This window comes from Nothoprocta perdicaria, unplaced genomic scaffold, assembly GCF_003342845.1.
Source record: "Nothoprocta perdicaria isolate Ctin4 unplaced genomic scaffold, notPer1 scaffold_39, whole genome shotgun sequence".
Classification (NCBI taxonomy): Eukaryota; Metazoa; Chordata; class Aves; order Tinamiformes; family Tinamidae; genus Nothoprocta; species Nothoprocta perdicaria.
Window position 1 is genome coordinate 4,277,087 of NW_020455632.1, and position 22,313 is coordinate 4,299,399.

At 44.2% G+C, this 22,313-nt stretch overlaps 1 protein-coding gene across 1 annotated transcript; it reads left to right on the forward strand.

Moving 5' to 3' along the window:
* The first annotated feature begins 9,373 nt into the window (after positions 1-9,373).
* Positions 9,374-16,652, forward strand: OSR1 (odd-skipped related transciption factor 1). The gene is made up of 3 exons (XM_026044898.1): positions 9,374-9,514; positions 15,008-15,700; positions 16,260-16,652. The coding sequence occupies exons 2-3, from the start codon at positions 15,054-15,056 to the stop codon at positions 16,393-16,395; spliced, it is 783 nt and encodes a 260-aa protein (XP_025900683.1). The 5' UTR covers positions 9,374-9,514; positions 15,008-15,053; the 3' UTR covers positions 16,396-16,652.
* Positions 16,653-22,313: the final 5,661 nt, after the last annotated feature.

Sequence of the window (22,313 nt, forward strand, 5' to 3'; positions counted from 1 at the left end):
TTCCCTAACTCATTACAGGAATGAGAAATAGTGCTAATGAGATGATGGAATCTCCACTTAATATTTTAGTAAAAAGAGRATAGGAAATAAAATACTCAGTAGAAACACAAACATTACAAACGAAGTTACAAAGACTCCTGACACAATTATAACAGAAAAAAAAATAAAGATATATAAATAACATAACAGTATATGAGAAAACTTGTCCATACAAAAACACATTTAAGCCTTGAAAAATTGTTATTCATGACGAAAATCTTTATTAATAGTTTTTTTAAATTCTACTGCCAAATTACATTGTATGGAGATTTTTGATTTTTTTTTTCTTCTCTAAGGCATTAGGTATCTCAAATCAATGCTTTAAGTGGGCAGTAGTATGAGTTCTGAAAGATTTCGACTGCCGCAAGCTAATAAATAGGTTCAGCAGACGTTGTTTCGAAAAGCACAGAACGAGGAGGGTTTTGACCAGCAGGTGGCGAGTTTTCTTCAGGATTGCACTTCCAGAAAAAGATTTTACGATCCCTTCTGTTCAGTAATACTCCAGCTGTAATATTCCTACATTTTTTTGCATACAAAAGCCTATCTCAAAATAACCTTAAGGGTATGACCTTAAACCACAAATAGCAGGAAATTCTCGGCTAAGGCTGAAATTCTGTCAGTACTTAACCTTCCCCTTTGGCTGAGGAATTATAGCAGATTTGGTGTTCAAGATCACCTGATGGTGCAAACACCCTCCGTTAAATGACCTTTATCTCTGACACTACAGCATAGCTGGGTATGACAGAAAAGGGTCTTTCTGACTTGACTTTTAACTTCCTTTGTTTTTCTGACTTTTAGCTGATCTCTCAAATTTATTTCCATGTAGATTTCGGTGGGAATTTATATCATTTCAGAGAGTTTAACCTAAAAATAAATAAATAAATAAATAAATAAATAAATAAATAAATAAATAAATAAATAAATAAATAAAAGGCAAACAAAAGGAACTCTTTTTTTTTTTCCCCTATAATATTTGCATATATTTAGAAAGTATTAAAAACAGGAAAAGTGTTTTAGTAATTATAGTAATTATGGAATTAAAATGCATTTTTCTCATGTATCATCCTCAACAAATCCTAATTTAGGCTCATGCTAAATAACTAAATTCTTACCAGGTCAGTTTAACTATGTTCTCTAGCCAGATACATGTTAATAGCTATGTGTTAATAACAATAATACTTTGTGCTAAAATAACACCTTTCCACTGAGTAGAAGCCAAGAAACTGAATCTGTAGTGACACAAGGCTACAGTTGTTAGCTATTAGTGTCGCTGAAGTCAGTTGTAAAAATTCTTATAGATTCCTATGAAGAAAACTGGAACCTCTCAACTGGAACCTCTCAACTGCTTCAAAGTCATGCAATAATGTCAACAGCATATTTCACTAAGGATCAGCTGAGCTCTGTAACTGTTATCATGGTATTGTAGGGGAGAAGGATTTAAAGGACTGGAAACTGATGTCACCAGAGTAAAAATGTCCTTGTCCACTATGGGATCTGGCTATTGTGAGTGCCAGTCATGTCAGCCAATTAACTGCAGAATGGCAGCTACAAAGCATGGAGCAGTGATTGGTCCATACCTGAAGGTAGAAAGGACCTTTAAAGCTCATCTACTCCAACTCCTCTGCTCAAGCACGATCACCTTAGCAGGCTACTCAGAACTATGCCTTACGGCTTATGACTATCTCCAAGGATAGAGACTCCACAACTTCTGTGGGCAACCTATTCCAGAGCTTGATCATTCTCATGGTGGAAAAGTTTTCCTTATATTCAAACAGACCTTCCTGAGCTCCAGTTTGTACCCATTGCCTCTCACACCTAGGCACCACTGAAAAGAGTCTGGTGCCATTGTCTTTACACTCTTCCTTCAGATGTTGACTCCTGACAACATGCATGAGAACAGCAGGGAAAAAAGTCACCAGCCGCACTTCTTGAAGTACTGTATTGGATTCCTGAGTCAGCCCTCTCACTGTAATTTACAGCTGAAACAGTGGTAAATCAGTGAATGTACCAAAGCTGCTTTTAACATTGGTTAACTGACTATTGGGCAATGCTCAGTGTCTAATCCCCTTAAAAACTTTCCAAGTCTTGGGCCCAGGATGTTAAAAATACCATCCGCATTTCTTAGCTGAAAGCGTCAGCCAACAGATCTGACCCAGTGGAGCTTCCTACAAGCCTATCCAAGGTCATGGAATGTATTCACACAGGACCTTCATGGTCTTCACTACTGCACATTATGTTGCTCTGATTTCTGTATGAAACAAGCACAGCAGCAAGGACACAGAAACAAAATGCCACTGTGCTCACAACCCTGAGAAGAGAGAGCGAGAATACTGTGACACAAGCACCAATCTAATCTTGCTACTGCAAGTGCACTGAATGTGCCATCGCCTTTGCCTTGACTGTCAAGGTGAGGAGTTATGAATATTGGCGACTTGAGCATAGAGCTTTATTTCACAACTTACTCCAAAGTCTGTGCAGCACAAAGAGCCAGAAAAAAAAATCCCAAGTGACTAGGACATAAAAATCAGAGTCTTGTTTGTATTGCAATCTCTGGTTTTGCTAACCCCAAGGGATCTGCACTGATGCTGAATTTCTGCCATTAAGTGTTGCTGTGATAAGGCCTAGGAAAAACTTTTCCAGTATGACTATTCTTGCACAGAAAAGGTCTYATTTTTCAGTCATAGTGAGATTCTTTCCTGGTACTTGTATGGTCTATCAGTTACTTCAAATTTATGCTTTATTACTGCTGCAAATAAAGGCTGATGTGAATATAGCATCAGATAAAACTCATCCATCCCACTCAGATTCTGAATTGAGATGTCTAAAATAGAGATATATTATCTTTGTGTACATGTCTCTGTGCTCTCAAGCAAAAAAATGAAAGGTTTATTTGAAATGTGAATCAAATCTCAAGGTAGTCTGAGCTAACTCCACTCTGAAGAATCTGGGGGTCAATGTTTCTAAATTAGGCATATCAGTTTAATTGTAAGAGGAATGTATCTGGAATAAAATGTTTGTATCAGTGAGGCCAGCCAATGAGTTTCCCCTGCCTTGAGGAAGTGCTGGATTAAATGCAGATTAGTAGCTCAACTTTACTGTGATGATATGCCCTAAGTGTAAGGAAAACCTTTTGGAAAACTCATCCCAGTCCTATGTCTGACAGATCAMAACAGGCGAATATTGCCCTTATTCCTAAGGAGGTCTAGAGTCCTCCTATTAACTGCTGGGAATAGTAATCCTAAGCTTTATCAAATGCTTACATCATTCAAAGAAAATCCAATAATAAAGGTGGCTGGTATTCCTTTAATATATACACACCCCTAATTCTATCATGTGTACTATAAGATGCATGTCTTAATGTATCTCCCTGTATATATGAAGATAATTTGCTTTCCTAAGTGCACATATGCAAATATAGGTATGCATATAATTCCAAACATGGTTTTTTTTTTTTTTTTTTTGTCTAGAAATAGCTCTTTAGCCTCTATGGCATGTCATTCTTTCTGATTCTTGTTCCTATCTCAATCTAAACTGACTGAATAGGATGATACCTCTACCAGGTTTCCAGACTAGCAGAAATGCGCATTTTACGTCAGTAGAAAAAGGACTTTTTGTGTAAAACATATGGCATAGGCATAATCCACAGCAGCATGATGTGATGTCCAGGTTCTGCTAGCATTCCACTAGACTGTCCCAATTCACACTGGCCCTTGTTTCATTGTCCTGTTCCAAGCTCATGTCACCAAAATCTTTGTATTCTGTGGGGTCATTAAATCCTTGCTCAGTTTCCAGCAGACATGGGAATTGCATGTGAACAAATGCAATGTACACAAATCATTTTAGCCACCCTGGTATTAAATGAACTTTAAAAAAAAAAAAAAAAAAAAAAAAAAAAAAAGAGTTTGACCTGATAGAATATAATGGTTTCAAGGGAACCATATAGCCATTACAATCCATCATATAAATGAATACTTAGGGACACCTAAATCCAAAGATTATTTGACTGTTATACATATTCTTGCATTAAGGGGCTAGAGGGTAGACCCCTCAAATCTGCAGTGAAAACATCTGTACTTTTAGGAAATTATTGTTAAATATGAGCACGTACATAATCTTTCTCAGATTTCCAAAATATTAGTCCATTTTAAATAAAAATGAACCCCCAGCATCAAATTTCACTTTGGATGTATGGCTAGCAAATTAGTGTTTTTGAATATAAAAGGCTTTTGAATGATAAAGAGCATTTTATGTGACTAGTTCCAATTGCAGACTCTGACTTCTCTATAACCTGATGCTTTTTCATGTGTTATTAATTATTGTGTACTGTGCTCCCTTAACATCGACGGCAGATACGGTAACACTGAGCAAAAGAAAGCAGTATAAAATTTAACACCCCCTCCCCCCCAAATTTTGCTTTTGCTTCCTTTTTGTTGCTGTCTTGTAACGTAAAAACAGATAAATGGTTTCCTCTTTCAAATACAACAAAAAGAAATGACTCCTGGGAGGAGCCCTAGGATGCCAAGTTTGAGCCTGGATTGAATTTTTATGACCACTGTAAAAACTCCTGAAAATAGGAAATTATAATGGAAATGCTGACTCTCGCTACAGCAGTGTAAGCAGCACCATCGCGGCGTTATTGGTGATCTAAGGGGGCTGGAAGTTAAAGTGGAATCATTTACACAACCGACTTCACACCACTTTGCAAACAAGGGCGGCGGGAGGAGGCGGAGGAGGCGGGGGAAGGGGGRCGTAGAGGGGGACGTTGTACTTAATTAGTCCATTGCAAAGTCTATTGTGATTTCTTGAAGATGACAAATTCCCTGTCGCTCTGTTCCGTGCTCTGGATTTTCTTCCCGGTCTGGCAGAAGTGGGTCCTTGCTAGGAGATCAGCCCATGGCGGGAAGGGTGCGCGGGGCCACCGCGTGCCCTAACTCCTTGTGCGGACACTCATGCGCTCCCATGGGGCTCGCTTGCGGAGCTGGTGGCCCTCGCCCTCTGCAGTAGCGATTCAGCGAAGGGCAGCAATATATTCACGCACTGAGTCAGAACAGCTCAGTACAGGGCTAAAAGTCAAGCGATTTTCCCCTTCTTAACAAAATGGAGATGCTCCCCACTTTGGCTTTATTTTGGGGGGCTCTAGAGGAGATTTTTTTTTTTTTTTATGGCAAAAGTTGTCAGAATTGTGTTTTATGCATCCAACTGCGGTTCTCTCTCTCTTTTTTTTTTTTTTTTTTTTTTTTTTTTTTTTTTTTTCTGGAGGGGCGGGGGTTGCTATCAGAGAGAACATTTCCTTGCACTGTTCACTGTGTGAGCCGTTTCCACCCTCTCGTTGCTTTGCTGCTGATCTTGTCATTGACAGTCATTGAAGTAGAGAGGCTAAACCCACCACGGGGGAGGTGGGGAGGCTGGTTTGGGAGAGGAGGTGCCGGGGCTGCCGGTCTCGGCTCCGCGGCCCCCGCGCTGCGGGCTGCGCTCCAGCGGCTCCGGTGTATCCCGCGGGAGTCACAGTCCGCACTTCCTAATCATTCCCCGCGGTCAACACCAAAACCGCAACGAGGGAAAAAATAAATAAAATTTAAAAATGATAAAAAACCTTTTTTTTTTTTTTTTTTTTTTTTTAAACACTACTCAGGTGCCACTGAAAACCAAGGATTTGCTGCAAGGGGGAGCAGCAAACTGCAAACTGCAAAGCGGGGAGAGGGGGGCCGCTACCCTGCACTTGTGCCTACTCTTTGCTGCGGKTCTCTCCAGTGCTGGCTCCGTCCCTCGCAGTGGAGCTCCGAGCACGGAGAGGTTTTGCAGGCGGCTGCTCTGCCCCTCTTCCCGCTCCCTTCCTCGAGGGGGGCTGGAGCCGGAGGCAGCTCCCACCCGTCCGCTACCCACCCACTGCTTCGTCGAGGGGGGCAAGATGTTCGCAGCGCAGCGGCAGAAACGCGCCGAGCCGAGAGCCATCCCGCCCGCGGCGCCCGGAGTGCCGGCGCGGCTGATGCTCCGCGAGCGGCACAGTTGTTTCCCCTCAATAAAAGACCTTGGAAGGGGCAAGCGCGGTTCCCTGGTGGGCAGATAATCCCAAGGAAGCAAAAGGGAGTTTTTTCCAGCTCGAGGCTGCGGCGTAGGGCTGTAAATCGTTGTTTTGTAAAAAGGTTAAGTGGGTGCCGAAGGTGAAGGCGGGTGGCCCGACTGAAGGAGAGCAGAGGAGCCCCTCTGGGGCAGCGCAACCCTCTCCCAGCACACGTGTAGACATCTCCAGGGATGCTTGACATTCACACAACCTTAAAGCAGAGGAGGAGCGAGCCCTCATACCTGCGCGGGTCAGGATGGGTTCACAACCCGTTGCAGACAAGGTGACAGGGGACACGGGCTCTACGCGGCGGGGACGGACTGTGTCCCGACCCGGCTCTGCTCGCAGGTGAGGCCGGAGGCGGCGGGGGCCACTGCTCGAGGGCCCCAGAGAGCCGCCGCCTCCCAGGCACCTGGACGGCGGATGGAGAAGGGCATGAGCACGAAGATGGGATGGGGTCTCGCAAATCACCCTACAAGTCTCTCTTGAAACGAACAGGGCTTCGCTGTCACGTCCAAATCCTATAGACATGGCTGGCTTTGCGAGCAGATGCATTTACTTTTTTTTTTTTTTTTTTACGAGTCTCTTGAAGTTGTAACATTCCTAATTGACAGCAGATCTTCACTGTGGAAAAGCGCAGTATATTCCCTGCGTGTCAGAGCTAATAGTGGTTTTGTATCCCGTTCCCGGTATTAGGTTCCCCACCGTTACAAGTCGACATAATGCAAATTAGCAAGGGACATCATAAAAWAAAAAAAAGTTTTAGGAGAGTATAATCCCTATTTATATGGATTAAACCAGATATTTAAACCGAATGTATTTAACAAGACAGCTAACCTGAAACTTCAGTTCAATCGTGTGTGAGTTGACAAGTCCAAATATTTTTATTTTAACAAATACATAAATATCCGACAATATATAACCCAGGCATCCTTCAGCTTCATCATCTAGCTGTGTTCTGGAGCGGAATTACAGCCTCGCGACTTGCTTTGATTTTAAAATATTCTTCGTGTGGAAATCATTCACTGTGTATCCCTTCCCGCCAGACGTTGAGATCTTTATTTGTATGTTTAAGTATTTATTCAGGAATTACAGTCTCCATTACTGGATATTTTTTGGTCCCTTAAACGGAGCACGTGTAGGTATCGTTGCAGTATTTACCATCTCAATTAATCTACTTTATTTCTAAAGAGAATTGCAATTTTGTTTTATTAGTATACGCACCCATCCCCATCCATAGAAAGAGCGAGATTCTTCCTTTGGGAACACAGAAATCTCCAATTAGGAGAGTAGATCTGCGGTCTATTTCTTCGTTTAGGAGATCCTATATTCCTGTTCTGTGAACAGAACTTAAAAACTGCTAGCTACTGAAAAAAAAAAAAAAAAAAAAAAAAAAACACCTTATTCGAAGGCATCGGCTTACAGCACCGGCCACAGAATCACACGCTCGACATTTCAGCCCCAGAAAATAGGAAAAAAGATTTTTATTTTGTTGGTGGGGGGAGATAAGGAGGGAAGAAAGAGAATTAAAAGGAAGAATAGCATGAGATGAGGGAACAGTGAAGAAGCCGTGGCGGAGGAACGTCTTTGCTTCGCTTCTGCCTCTTAAAAATGCCACTCGTTTACAAAAGGAGGGAACGAAAATCTGTTCGCCTGCCCAGCTCTACTAGAGCAGAAAAGAAAAACAAATGTTGGACCCTGAACTCTTCCCCGAAATAATGATGTTCTTGGGATGAAATGTCAGTGCTCAGGTTTATTTCGCTACGCTGTCGTCGTGTTCATGAATACCTACTCTCCAGAATTATAACGCGATGGGCAGTTGTTTTCTTGTTGCTCTTTTGTTTATTTGTTTGTCTTTTCCTTCGGAGACGGGAAAAAAAAATCCGTGTAACCACGTCAGTGACATGAACAATAAAAATAACACGCGTATCCCTGAGCACGGTACCATGTTATCCTGGCGGATCTGTCTTCGCTGGCGTATTATATTACCCTGGTTCTTCAGGACAATGTAATAGACCCAAGTGGTTTTTCCCACCTCAGAGTTCTCAAAGAGTGTGAATGGATGGATGAATAGAAAAACAAATAAGCAGGGAGGATGATGGTCTCAGGATTAATTATAGAGTACGTTTTATATTTTTCTTTCGAGGGCTTTGTCCGCTTCGCCTGAGAGCTCAGATATCCCCGCGGGTCGGCGCAGGGTTCCGCACACCCGGAGGATCCGCGGACCCCTGCGAGATGCGGAGGAGAAACAGGGATGAGCCCGTCCTGGGGCGGGAAGGAGGGACAGACAGGAGGACGGAGCGAGCCGGGAGCGGAGCCCACTGGGGAGGCTCCGGCCCGGCTGTGGGCTCCGCACAGGTACACGGATCCAGCGGATCTCAGCGGCGGCTCCAGGGAGGCAGGACAATTCCTAACCTGCCAGAAGATCTTGCCAGAGGGACCAGATCTCTCCCTCTACATCTCTCTTTTACCCCTTTTTCCTTTCTTTTTTTTTTTTTTTTTTTTTTCTTTTCTTTCTTTCTCTCTGTTCTTCTCCCGATCCTCTCTCTCCCTGCGCAGACCCCAGTGGGTCCGGCCGTGGCCTCGGTCCCTTCCCCAGGGCTCTGCGGGGAGGGGGCGCAGCGAGGCGGGCCGGGAGCGGGAGCAGGCGCGGGCGGCGCTGCGCGGCTCTGTGCGGCTCTGCGCGGCTCTTGCACAGGCAGCGCGGCCGCGCAGCGGGGCTACCCATCCCGAGCCCCCTCCCCGCTACTCCCGCTCGAGTCTCGCTCCTCCGCTGCGGGGGCCGCACGTCAGGGGTTCCCTAGGGAGATGCCCGGGAGCAGGCGGCCAAAGGAGCGGGACGGTGGCGGAACGAGGCGGGGTGCGGGGTGTGGGGGGGTGTTCGGAAAAGGAGGGGGGTCGAGATCACACGTTTGCAGGCTGCGAGTTTCTGGATGCCGCGGCGGCGGGAGAAGCGCCTTGAAAAGTTGGTTCTTCCCAGCCAGAAACTTTCTCCCTGCGTGCGCATGCCCGGCGTCTGGTGGGAGGCGGAGGGGGGGAGCCGGGAGGAGGGGAAGGGGGGGCGGTTGAAATAAGGAGGAGGCTGGAGGGAAGCGATCGGTTCAGTCGGAGCGCGGCTACTCCCGGGCGCGTTGGCTCAGGGAGCCGGACGGCAGCAGGGGAGGGCCGGCACCTCCGCAGCCGCGCACCGGGACACCGGGACACCTGGCCCGCGCCGCGCCGGCTCTGCCGACCCCGGCCCGAGGAGCAGCGGGGCGGGGAAGGGACAGAGCCGGCCCCCTGCCCGGGCCAGCACAGGCACTGATCTAGTCCAAAGCTTTTATTTTTATTATTTTTTAAATTTTATTTTACCAGCTCCAATTTAGCCCGGAATCTTTTAACTGCTGCCAGCGGTGGAGCGCAGATCGCGATTAGGTAAATAAAATGAATGTCTTATTTTATTTGTTTTATTGTTGTTTGCTTGTTTGTTTTGCCAAGCATCGGGGGTTGGGGTCCAAACGCCACTTTTTCTCGCTCTCCTTTCTTCCGCCTTCCTCTTCCCCCTCACCCCGCTCCCCCAATTTCTTACCGTCTTCGAGTGCAGAGTAGTACAGAATTGGAGGAGTTCTGGCTCACATGAGGAGGTCTCCTCTCCTTGGGGAGGGCGGAGGGCTGGGGGACGTCTCCACATGGGGCTTGGATATTTTGATGCTATTTTAAGAGTTGCCTTCTCCTTTCAAACTTGCTTAAACCCCCTTGCGGAGGAGCTGTGCTTTTAACTCGAGCTAAAAAATGACATATATGAGCTGCAACAAGAAGTTAAAGACTTAGACGTTCAGCTCTCCCATCTCCTTTTCCCTCCTTCGTCCCTCTTCTTTCCTTGTTAGTTTTCCTTTTTCTTTCTTCCTACTCCATTTTATATTCATGTCGTAGTTTTCTAAGATCCGAGTAGCCTTATCCGTTCTCTCCCAAGGCCACAACAGAAATGAATCTGATATTTGTATTTGGCTAAATGAAGGGACACAAGTTCAGTGCAGGGAGAAACCGGGTTTCTCTCGAGACTGAGGCTATAAAATGTCAGTACAAAGCCACTGATTAAGGTAGAGCTGTTATTTCTGGCTTTCGAGAGGGCAACTAGGAGGGAAAAAAAAAAAAAAAAAGAAAAAAAAAAAGACTTTTTGGAGATGACCCTAAAGTTTCGGGAATTGTCCGATAAGCTGCAGCCAGAGGAGTACGGTGAAAGCCGTGTCCATGACAGGTGCACAGTGAGTCGGGTTTAGTAAACCCGAAACCAAACGAGGGAAAACACCGAAATCAGAGAGCAGCTCAGGGCCCAGGCCGAGGCGGTCGCGCCTCCCGCTGCCGTCCGCGCGGCCAGGCCCACGATGCGCCGCGCAGCCCTGCGCGCCCCGGGGGGCTCCGCGATGCGCCCCTCGCACGCTCTACGCTCAAAACCCAGGGGTACCCAGGGAATAAATCCTCCCTGCAGTGGGTTCCTAGGAAGGGCGTTTGGTCTGCCTGCGGTGGAGGCACCGGGGACTTACTGGGGGGGAATAAATCGAGAATGAATCCGGTATTCGGGGGACTTTCTACCACTCCGGGGGATTTAAAAAAAAAAAAAAAATACAAATATGCCAGGCCAACCCGAGAAGTTCTGCGACTGGGGAGCTGGTGGAGCCTGGCTGCCTCCAGTCGCCCCTGCTGGCCTCACCCACGTTCCCTTCCTGCGCAGCGAGGCTGCCCTCCTGCCCGTGGCCCTCGTAACCACCGTCCCGTTCGGATCCGCACCCAGAGATTTCTAGTTTGTCTGGTTTGGGGGTATAAAGGCTGCCCGGATCAGTGCAGAAATCGCTGCTGCAGCTGAATCCTGGTTATTATTATTATTCGGGGGCTAACATCCGCCGCCTTCGTCAGCATTCGCAATGGTGGTCTGGCGAAACTTGTCAACACTGATTTCGTGATAAAATGTGAATGATGATTTTATAAGGATTGAGCGGAGATATCCAAGGCACATGCTGACTGAGTCCTTCCAGTCCTCATTAATGTTAGCAATTAACTCTTTCACGCTCAATTAGTCCCGAATAAACCCGCTTTAATAGATTCTGCACACTTCATTAATACTTTGAATAAATCCGTGCTGAACAATGCGCTTTATTCCTCAAGAGCACCACGCTCGAATAATGTGGAATGAAAGGGCAATCTTATTCCCTTTCCAGTTAGTTTCCCAAATACAGACAAAATGTAAGCTCTATTTCCTCTGTTAAACTGATAGGAAGGGGAAAAAATCTCGTCCCCGCAAACGGGACGAAGCAAGTAGCCGACTTGGTAGCAAAATACTGAAGACCGATGCCCTACGCGAGAAAGGACACTGCTACCAGACTTTAAGGGATTCAGGAAAAAAATAGGAGGACTTTTTTTTTTTTTTTTTTTTTTTTTTTTTTTTCCTGATTGCTACAGTTTGAGGCTATCCCAAGAATGTAGCATTTTATGCCCACTACTTTATCATGTTTGTAAAAATAAGCAACGTTCTCAGGGTGATTTACCTCCTCCATTCTCCCATGTGGAACTAATTAGGAAACCTCATTATTTATGAGTCGGGTATTTAATGTAACAAATATCCCTTTCAAAGGACACATCGGAAATTGATAATTCAAGGTAGAAAGGAAAAATATCTACTGCTCACAGGATTACTTAAAAATCCGTTAAATTTCACTTTGTGCTATGCTACCAGCAGCAAAATGGCTGGGTTGTCCTTTTATTTTCTGGTATATAACAGAGATAGAACTTAATCTGGAAGGTTAATATTACAATGGTCTTAAAACAATGACAACTGGACAATAGCATTACCGTATCTTCAAACAGGACAAAGGGTAAGAAAGCTGGAGACAGATGTAGTCTTTCAAGTTTATGATCCTATTTTGCAGGGTAAATTTATCTTGGCATGAGTGGGTTTTGTTTCAGTTAGAACACAAGTGGTTTGTTCTTAATTATCCAGCGAGCGAGTTTGTGTTAAAAAAAAAAAAAAAAAAAAAAAAAAAAAAAACGCTCAGTTTTGTTGTGGCAGGGGAATTCAACCGGAGAACTCACGAGGTCTTCTTAAATATACATATATATATATGTATATGTATATGTATGAAATGTCGATAACGATCTGTTTACACGAAGAAGAATTAAAGGTGGAGGTGACACCGAAATCAAAGAAAGAGTGATGTCTCTGTGAGCAAGCAGGAGAGCGGAGAATTACTGCACTGTGAAATACACTTTCGCTTTGATGTCCCAATGAGAGAGAACTTCTCTGTGAAATACTCTGCTCTTCATCTATATTTTTTGACTATCTCGGTCCTACAGAGCAAATGTGCAGCTTACATTTCTGGAAAAGTGCCAAGAAACTTGTAGTAACGTGAACACTCTGCTTCCATTGCCCTCATTTCTCGTCCTTTTTTTTTTTTTTTCTTTTTCTTTTCTTCCTTTTTTTTTTTTTTTTTTTTTGAATTTTCTCTCTCACTTCCGTCTTTTCTTTATATTTGCTTTATTTTTTATTTTTGAAAAGACAGGAATTACTGTAGGAAAAAAAAATCTTCGCGGACAATGAATGTTGTTATGAGCTGGTTGCACTTCTTCGTTTCTGCCTTTTTTGTTTGAAAAATTGAAATAGATTTTTAAAAAATGTTATCAATTAGACTTTTACTCGGATTTTCATGGTAGATTCATGGTTTTATGTTCCAAATACAATGTTTTATAAGGATTTGAAGATGAAGGGAGGGGTAATCCCAGAAATGAACTCAGTTTGCAGTCGCATGTTTCATGCTTCAAAGATCTTGGACTACCTAATAGACATATAGTCGTTGTGACATACAGAAACAGACGTTTCAGGTATCTGGACAAGAGTATTTTCCGTGTTGTTTGTTCTTGGATTCATCGATCGAGATGTTTGTGCTGCGAGATGGTCACGCCTAGTGTATGCGCAGCACTAACGAAATAAATTGTATTTTCCTAGCTGAAGAACAAAACAAACTGGTTGGTTGGTCGGCCCATAAAAAGTTTTCTTTCTTTAAAAAAGAAAAGAAAAAGAGAGAGAGAGAGAATGGGAGGAGAATATACTCTGTACGTTTTCCAATCCGCCCCTATTCAAAATGTATCCAATTAAAAAAAGGCAAAATGTCACAGTCTTTTATTCTGGGTCAGTGCGATAGAATTACTCTAAGTTTGAGGTCTCTCTTCCTGCTGCTGATTTATGCAAAAAGGTGTGAAGTGTGCACTGGTGTGCGCAGTAGAAGTGAGTTTCTCTCTCACTGGGCRCAGCTACTCCGTCTGTCCAGGAGGTGGGAAGCAGCCCTTGCCCCAGGCCTGAAGGGACAATTGGTGATCTGCGGCTCTTTACTACCTTCTTTTCTCCAAAATGGCTTTACCCTTAATGGGAGGTTAAACCATGTTTGCCTGTCATATTGCCGCAGGACCCTGCAGAGATCTTGCTGGGATCATATGGAGGTCTTGTGGATGATTCCATAGGGATTACGCCCCTGCAAGGGCCTGCAGGAACCTTACAAGGATCTTACATAGCCGCTATGGAGACCCTATGAGGATCGTATATGACCCTTACGGAGCCCTTGAAATGATCTTGAAGAAATTCTGTGTAGTTCTTGCTGGATCCCTTCTTGGGGAAAAGGAGGCCAAATGAGGGCAAATCTTGTAGCTTGCTGAGGCAAGCAAGTAGCGGGCCACAGAGGAAAGAAGATGTTCTCTGGAGTGCAAGAGTGTTGTGCCTCCAAATCCATGGGTGCTCTCCCACACCCATCAGGAAGGGCATCTGCCTCCGCACTGCCTCTGGGAAGCATCTCCTGCCAAATGGTTGACAGCAGCCAGGGCTGTGCTGAGGGATGAATTTGTGGGCAGGGCCAGCAAATTCTGACAGTATATTTTCTCCACCTCATGGGGGGAATGGGTAGGGATCTTGCCCCAGGGGAACCTAGGGCTTGGCAGGACCCTRAAGCAGAGCAAAGCTATGGTACTTGGCCTAGGGAAGAGCTGTGGACCWGTCACCCCTTCCTGTCCTATGAAGCCCTGGAGGATCTGGTTCCTCTGGATGGTGGGCTGAATGTCCCTGTGGAAAGAATCTCCCCAGACTCTGCCTTTCTCTCTTTTGAAGGACTCTAATTAAGCAATTGCCTAGATTGGGACATTGGCTTCAAGCCAGACACTTCCCCCTGCGGTGAGCAAATGGCACATCAGATTTGTCACCCGCGCTCAGTATTTTCTCTCTTTTTTTTTGCAGTAAATGGAAGGATGGCTGTTGTTTCTATTGTTTTTTTTTTTTTCCTCACATTTTATCTGTCTGTCTGTCTGTCTATCTATCTACCTATCTATTTATTTATTTATTTGTTTTTGAGGAGAGAGGATTGGGCAGCTCTGACCACCCAATTCCCCCCACCGTCCAGGAGGCATAAGCACGGCTAAGGTCAGGCCTGCAGGGAAGTGTGGTGCAGCAGAAAGGCCTCCATACTCCTTCCCTGCAAAACCTAGAGTGTTAGGGCTGAAGGCAGTTTTAGTGGAAAGAGCCAGTGGTGGTAGTCTTCCATTTTGTAAAGGTTTTATGCCCATGCAGGAGTGGATGTTAAAATGCCTGGGAGAACCTGGAGTTTTGGGACCCAAAACAATCTCTCTCCTCTGTTTCTCCACAGAAGGCTATTAGAGGCTGAGTGGCTGTTGCAAGAGTGAGTAGTTGTGGACAGAACATACCTGATGTGAGGGGAAGGTGCAAAAGTGAGGATCTGATGGTCTGCAGGATGCCTCTCCAAGTGAAAGGCAATCTCCTTCTATGGATTTGAAGTGAGGGACTAGTGAAAGATGAATTGAGAAACCTCTTTTGCTTGTATCTTTCTATAAATCCGTCTCTCCCTCTTCTGCCCCTCCTCCATTTTTATTTTCCAGATCTTTTCCTCCTCTGTTCCTGAGATCTTCCTCCTGAACAACTGCCATGGGAAGTAAGACCCTGCCGGCCCCTGTGCCTATCCACCCTTCCCTCCAGCTCACCAATTACTCTTTCCTGCAAGCATTCAACGGGCTGCCTGCCGTGCCTTCGGACCACCTCTCCAACCTCTATGGCTTCAGTGCCCTGCATGCCGTACATCTGCACCAGTGGACTTTGGGGTACCCAGCTATGCATCTGCCCCGCTCCTCCTTCTCCAAAGTGCCCAGTGTGTCAAGCCTGGTGGATGCACGGTTCCAACTGCCTACCTTCCCGCTCTTCCCACATGTCATCCAGCCCAAGCAAGAGGCCACCAATGTGACCCTCAAAGCTAAGCCCCGCTTCGACTTTGCCAACTTAGCAGTGGCTGCCACACAAGAGGACCACTCTAAACTGGGACAAGTAGACAGCCAGGGCTCCCCATCAGGGCTGGGCTCTTTGCTTGAGGTAACTAAACTCTCTCCAGAGAAGAAACCCACACGGGGAAGGTTACCATCTAAAACCAAGAAGGAATTCGTGTGTAAATTCTGTGGTAGGCACTTCACCAAGTCCTACAACCTTTTGATCCATGAAAGAACCCACACTGATGAACGGCCCTACACATGTGACATTTGCCACAAGGCATTCAGAAGACAGGATCATCTAAGGGATCACAGGTAACCATTCTTGTTTTCCTTGTCCCTTTTTCTGCATGCATCCATATTCTCCCAGTTGCCCAGCTATGGTCATGAGGGTGCTTATAAGAAAGACCCATGTCCTTAGCCAGCAGGAGATGTTCCCTTCAGGTTTTCCTTTCCTCAGATAACTGTGGAAGATAAGGTTGTTATATTCAAGCACTCTGAAAACATGTCTTGCACAGACTGCTAACTTATATGGACATTTTCACCCTCAATTTGCATCATCCTGCTTGTGTTGCCCTTGTGATCATTCAGAACTGACATGAAGACATGTGGCCTAGTGACCATGAAGCTCTTTATCTCTAAGAATGGCACTCTTGTAAGGCTACTACAAGAGTGTGTGAGAAGCCCTTTTCTTCTCRCACACTCGCACATACATGCAGACACACAAATGGTTACCGGAGTGTCAAATTCCAGTAAYAGTGGCTTTAGAAACTGACGTAAAAGCTTTAGAGTGGTCAAATCCCTGGGCAGGTAGATCACTGCTTAATTCAAAACATTTTTTTTTTTGACATCTTAATTTTATTTTTCTCTTTAGATATATACATTCTAAAGAAAAGCCTTTTAAGTGTCAAGAATGTGGGAAAGGATTTTGCCAGTCCAGAACACTAGCCGTCCACAAGACACTGCACACGCAAGTAAAGGAACTGAAACCTACCAAACTTAAGTGCTGAATCTCCATCTTCCATGAACTTTTCCTCCCCTTCAGACTTTACACCAAAACTAGAACAGAAACAAAGCTGCCAGGATGGGAGCACTGAACTTTGTGTTTTGGTTTTGTTTGTACTTAAAAATAAGCAGAATCCTGCCAAGCAACTAACTTCTTAAGTTGTGAGTGAAAAAAAAAAAAACATTTTGTGTTTAAAATATACATGAATGATGAGGAGAATGATGGCTTACTTGTGTGGCTTTGATAAACTTTATGCCAAAAGGTGGTGCTCACGTTTTGGACAGGAATCTCATTAAAATCAATCAATCAAACAAACAAACAAACCTGCAAAATCCCCCTTCTGAATCCTCTCTTCAAAAAAAAAAAAAAAAAAAAAGGAAAAACAAAAAAGGAAAAAAAAAACCAATTGTAGCTTTTAAAACTATTACTTTAAAAAAACTCTTATTTTATACTTATTTTTGACTGTATAAAGCTTTTTACTTTTACACTTCAGGAAATACAGAGAGTTGCAGAAGACAATTAAGAACAGAAATGGCGATTTCTCATCCTGGCACCATTAGGACAATGAGATGGGCAACTTGCAAAAATTTTTTTTTTGCTGGTTTATTTTCTCAAAAGGAGAAGAAAAGTAACTTTTAGAGATGACCTAAATCTCTCAAGTGAGGAGTCCTACTGTGTGCTAGAAAACACATTGAGATCCACCCGTCCCCTGTATTTGGGACAAATCAGTGCTCATGTGACATGGAGACCTTGTTTTTGCCTTGTGGTCTAGTGTGCTGGAAAAGAAGGTTTGTAACTTGTCAGCTTATTTAAAAAAAATGAAGGAAATGAAGGACGCATGGCAATACATCAGACTGACGGTATGCACAACACGGTTTTAGTGGTACTTTAAAATCAGAGTGTGCCCTCGTGAGAGAGAACAAATCTCAACCTAAGAGCATATTTCTTAAGTGCTGGCTTTCTGAACAGTGTATTCAAATTAAGAGACATTCCAATAAGTTTTGTTCATTAAAAAAAAAAAATGTATGGCTGTTTGGCACTTTATGCTGATTATTGGTAATTGACATTTATCACTGGATTGTGTGTGGTTTTTTTTTTTTTAAGTATTAAAATAAATCGTTATTTTACAGGCAAGTCCTTGTGGACTACATGTGTTCATTTGGTTTCTGGTATCTTCTCTAGTAAAACTCTCTGGCAATTTTTAGAATCCTTTTTTTTTTTTTTTTTCCCCCTCTAATTTATTTGAACTTACTCGGAGTATGTTCATTTTTTTTTTTCCCTCTACAATGGCCCTGCAAAGTCTGTATCTTTCCTTTACATAAAAGCTCTTTTCCTTTTTCTTAAGTCTGACAAAAAGTGCAGAGATTTGTAGGCAGTCAAATAATTTTGCTGCTAGTGTGGAAAAAAATCGTCTTGGGTATTAAATCTTGGGTATTAGCAGATAAGATTAGGTGTCAGAAGTGTTATAAAACAAATCAGATGACTAATAGGCAAACTGTTACTGTTCTCACAGCCTGAAGGCACTGCAGGGAGAGCCGCCTTCGCACCCCCTTCTCTTCGCCTGTCAGGAGTGTGTATTTATCAATAGCATCTTCGCCCGGTTCAGTGCTGATTTGGGCGGCCTTTGATTCTCGGCAGCTGTCTTAGATCAGAGATGTTTATTCCACTGCGAAACCGCCTTGGATCAAGACGGGGGAGAGAGCTTGGAGCAGGGGGATCCGTCTGAGGCTTTGAAGCTCCTCTTGAAGCTCCTCTTGCTTTCATTTCTAGTCTCTTCTGCAAACCCCAAACCCTCTTGCCTCGTGACAAGTCAATGTTTCGCCGGGAAAGCCTCCTGCAGACTAACGCTGTGACACATCCGAAGCGACAGCAGACCCAGCACCGCAGCACTTGCTTTTGAAAAATGTAGATATTTGGCTTCTCAAGCCTACAGGTCCAAAGCAGTTCCTTTTCCCCTTCCCCACTTTGCCTTTAGAAAATTCTCCTTTATTTGGTCAAGGAATCCTGTGAGTGACAGAAGAAAGGGTGCTGCAGTTGTTAATATAGGGATGAGGAGGGCGTGGGGGAGGGGGAACCCCCTCTACACACGCCCCCGATATTTATTGGACATTAATTCGAGAGCATCGTAGGTAATTAAAGGCACTTGGGGAAGGGCTTACAACGCTGACTTTCGYTGTAGGGAAGTCCTTGGAGGGCGCAGCGTGCTCAAACGGGCTGTCTGCACTCATCTCCAGAGGCGGTCGGAAGAGACAGAGTTTGAAGGTGACTTGTTTTATTTTGCTTCCCATTCTCCTGATTTCCGTCTCTTCAGGACAGAGGCTTTTGATTGTGTCTTAAAAGACAGCTGAGAGCTATCTCGGAATAAGATAGGAGTGGGAGGGAAATTATTCAAGCCTGTAGGAAATCTGGGCTGTACTCCTGCACTTTGAGAGCCTGTGAGAGAAAGGGAGAAACACTTTGAGGCGCAGGTGTCGCTTTGGAGAACCAAATCGGGCTGCGTTTGTCCCGGAGGCACCTCTGGGGGTGGCCATGGGGTGCTCTAGCTCTAAGTGTTCCTCCTCGCTCCTCCACGGGTCTTGGCTGCCTTGCTTTGCGCAGTCCCAGACAGCTGCCCGAGAAAGGTTGCTCGGGAAAGGCCGCCCGCCCCCGGCAGCGCGCGGGGCGGCCCCGGCGGCCGCCGCCGGTGACGCTGCCCCGCCGGGGACGCAGCGCCCCGGGCCTCTTGGAGGGAGCCGCAGCTGGCGCCGCCGCGGGGCTTGCTGCCAGCCCCGGGGCCGGAGGGGCTCCCGACCCGCATTGCGCTTCTTATAAAGGCAGACGCAGGGAGAAAATTCCAGGGAATCCTCTCTTCTCCTGCAGAGGCTCCTCGCACGGGGTAAGCGGACAAGGATGCTCGTGGTGTCCCCTCGCGGAGAGGGGAGGAGAAGGACTGTGATTCTTGGAGCTAGTTATTTTTTAAGGCTAGCGACTATGAGGTGAATCCGAAGCGGGGAGAGAGGAGTTGGGGGGAGGGAGGGTCACTCCACTGAAGAGTTCCCACGGTCGCTTCAGCATCGCCTTATCACCGCGATAAAGAAACACCCGTGGCGAGGTAAGAAATAGTGCCGGGCATTGGTTCCTGGGAAGTCATATAACTGTGTATTCGTGAGGGTTGAGAAACCTCTCCCAGCTGCACATGAAATGTCTTTTATTTATACGGCTGAAGCCTGGTGATCTGCCTGCCAAGAATTTCCTTAGACATATATCTTTATGTGGAAAAAAAGCCCAAAACAAATAAACAACCAAAGCTCCAGAACTGACAAAGTCAGAATTACAGATGTATTAAAATTATGTGGGAATACTGAGCACAGAGGGCACACACTGCCTCTTAATGTCATTTATACTATATTCATATGCTTGTGTGTATGTGTGTGTGTATTTCCTCTCCCAAGAAGATCACTTTATTCTCCATACAAACAAAGAGTCTCTTTCTGATCATGCTGTGAGCTGCACTAGAGAACAATTCACTTATTTTATTTTATTTTATTTTATTTTATTTTATTTTATTTTATTTTATTTTATTTTATTTTATTTTATTTTATTTTATTTTATTTTATTTTATTTTGCTAGGTAATATCAGTATGTTGATTCCAAGGAAAGCAAAGAAAAGATGAAACTATGAGAGTGAGAAGTTTATTAACTCCCAAATAAAGGAAGGGAATTAGATGGGAAATGTGACTCTTGAATCAGGATTACAAATCACTTAAATGATTAATTACCTTCTCTTTCTTTTTTTTTTTTTTTTTCATTTCTCATCTCTCTATGCATATGTTTTAATCTGACATTCATGCAATGAATAAAACTTACTTAGGCTACTCTCTGCCAATTGAGAGTTGGTTCTGTTTTCACAGTTGCTTTAAATTTTTCATTTTCTTCATAAAAATATCACTGGGTGAGAGTTTGCAGGAGTAAAAAACAGGGTACCTGAATTCAATTGTCTATTTCTAAAAAGCTTCATAGGGATTTTTTTAACCATTTCCAGTTACAGGAGAAAATGTAAAGATATCTTTTCATATCTCTCTCTTTTCCCTCTCTTTGCATTCCAGTCATTCTTTTTCTGCTCATAAACTGTTAATACTCTACAAGAGCCTGATTCTGCACAGCCTGTTCAGGCTGGCTTTCTGTTAGATGCAGGAAGAAGTGCTGTCAGATGGGATCTTCTGTGAACATTCAGGAAACAGAGCAAAAGCCTCCCTCTGATTGTGTATTGGAATGGCAAATGGCTACTTCTTAGCTTTGGATTACATGCCCCTCTGAAGAGGGGATCACAGATCATTTGTTTTTTAAAGGATTGCATGAGTAGTATATTAATCTCCATTTCCCTGGGGCTCAATTAATCCCAGCTTCCCAGCACTGCTACAGACAGTGATTATGTTGTTGGGGGCAGGGAGGAGTGAGACGGGGAAAGAAGAGTGGAAATTATGAAGATGTATCACAGAAATACATGGCCTACCTGGCCACAAGACGTATGTGCTTGAGTTTCAGTACTTCCTCTACATCTGCTACCATGTGAAGCAAATCACATCAGCTCCATGTTTTGGTTTATTCATCTGTAAAATGGGAATTATGCTGTTCCTTTTTCTCCCAAGAGGACTGGACTACTCAAGTGTATAACCTGTTGTGTATTATTGCTGCTGAATACAGTGAGTTCTGTTCAGTTCCACTGTAGTGAAATAGCCATTTGGATTCATACCTGGACAGCTGAAGCTAATCTTGGAGGTCTGATAGAGTGTATAAGACAAATTTGTAGGCATGTGTAATTCTTATTCATCTCTGGCAAATCTGTTGAGAGATGGAGCGCTACAGCCCAGCATGCATTTCTTTCCTGCATTCTTATCTGGTGACTAAACAGCAGGAATGGCATGGGCCAAATTCATCCCTGGTGGGACTCCAGTGACATCAGTCATCTTTATAGGAGCACTTTGAATGAGGTCAATTGGGTTTTACGAGGTCTGAGTTTGGCCACATGCATATTTAACTGCTCAGAGAGCTGCAGCAGTAAATGAAGTTTTCTTTGTCTTAGAATCACTTAGGTTGTGAGAGACAAGTTAAGCCATTGGCCTGTTTTATAGAGTCAGGTTTACCTTATTTAAACTCAAGGAACAAATGAAGTATGTTCAGGATACAGCAGAGCATAGAAAAGACCTCAGCTGCCCCAAAATGCTTATAGTTTTTGAAGAAATTTTGCATTTGTCCATACCACTCTGAGTAGCACCATGCCACGAATACCCAGCAGACATGTTTACATGACACAGGGCAGCACTCTGCAGGAACATTGGCATGAAGCCTGCAAGCAGAATAGTGGCTTTAACACACTGCTCTGCTGTGCACAATGCTCTTTGACTCTGCCCTTTATAAGGCATAGCTATGCCAGAATCTGTATCCTGCTTATATGGCTCATCCACTTTCAGCTTATATCTCCCTTTAGGCAGGTAACTGGGAATATAATTCAGTTATACCTGACAGAAGTGTGAAATTTCACCAAGAGGGATGTTCCTTCCTCCCCTTGCCAACCTTAGCTGCTGGTGCTTATTCCATTTTGAACCCTTATGCAGGTGTTAATACACCTGTCAGCAATGCAGGAAGCTGGATTTGGGAACTAACGTGGCTGGAAGCTCACCTAACCAAAAGGATTGTTTTKCAGTAAGCTCAGACCTTCCTCTAGAGGGTCCTTCTCTGTTTACTGTACAARATATTTAGAGCCATTTACATCAGCTACTTGAGTCTTAGATGAAGCAAATGAGGTAAAAACAATTCTTCTGCACGTGATCTTCAGGAACTTTTCAAACATATCCATCACTTGGACAAGGCTTACAGCTGGAAGTCTCTTAGTGCTTTCTTAATTCATAATTCTATTTTCTTTAGATTTAATTATCATAAATA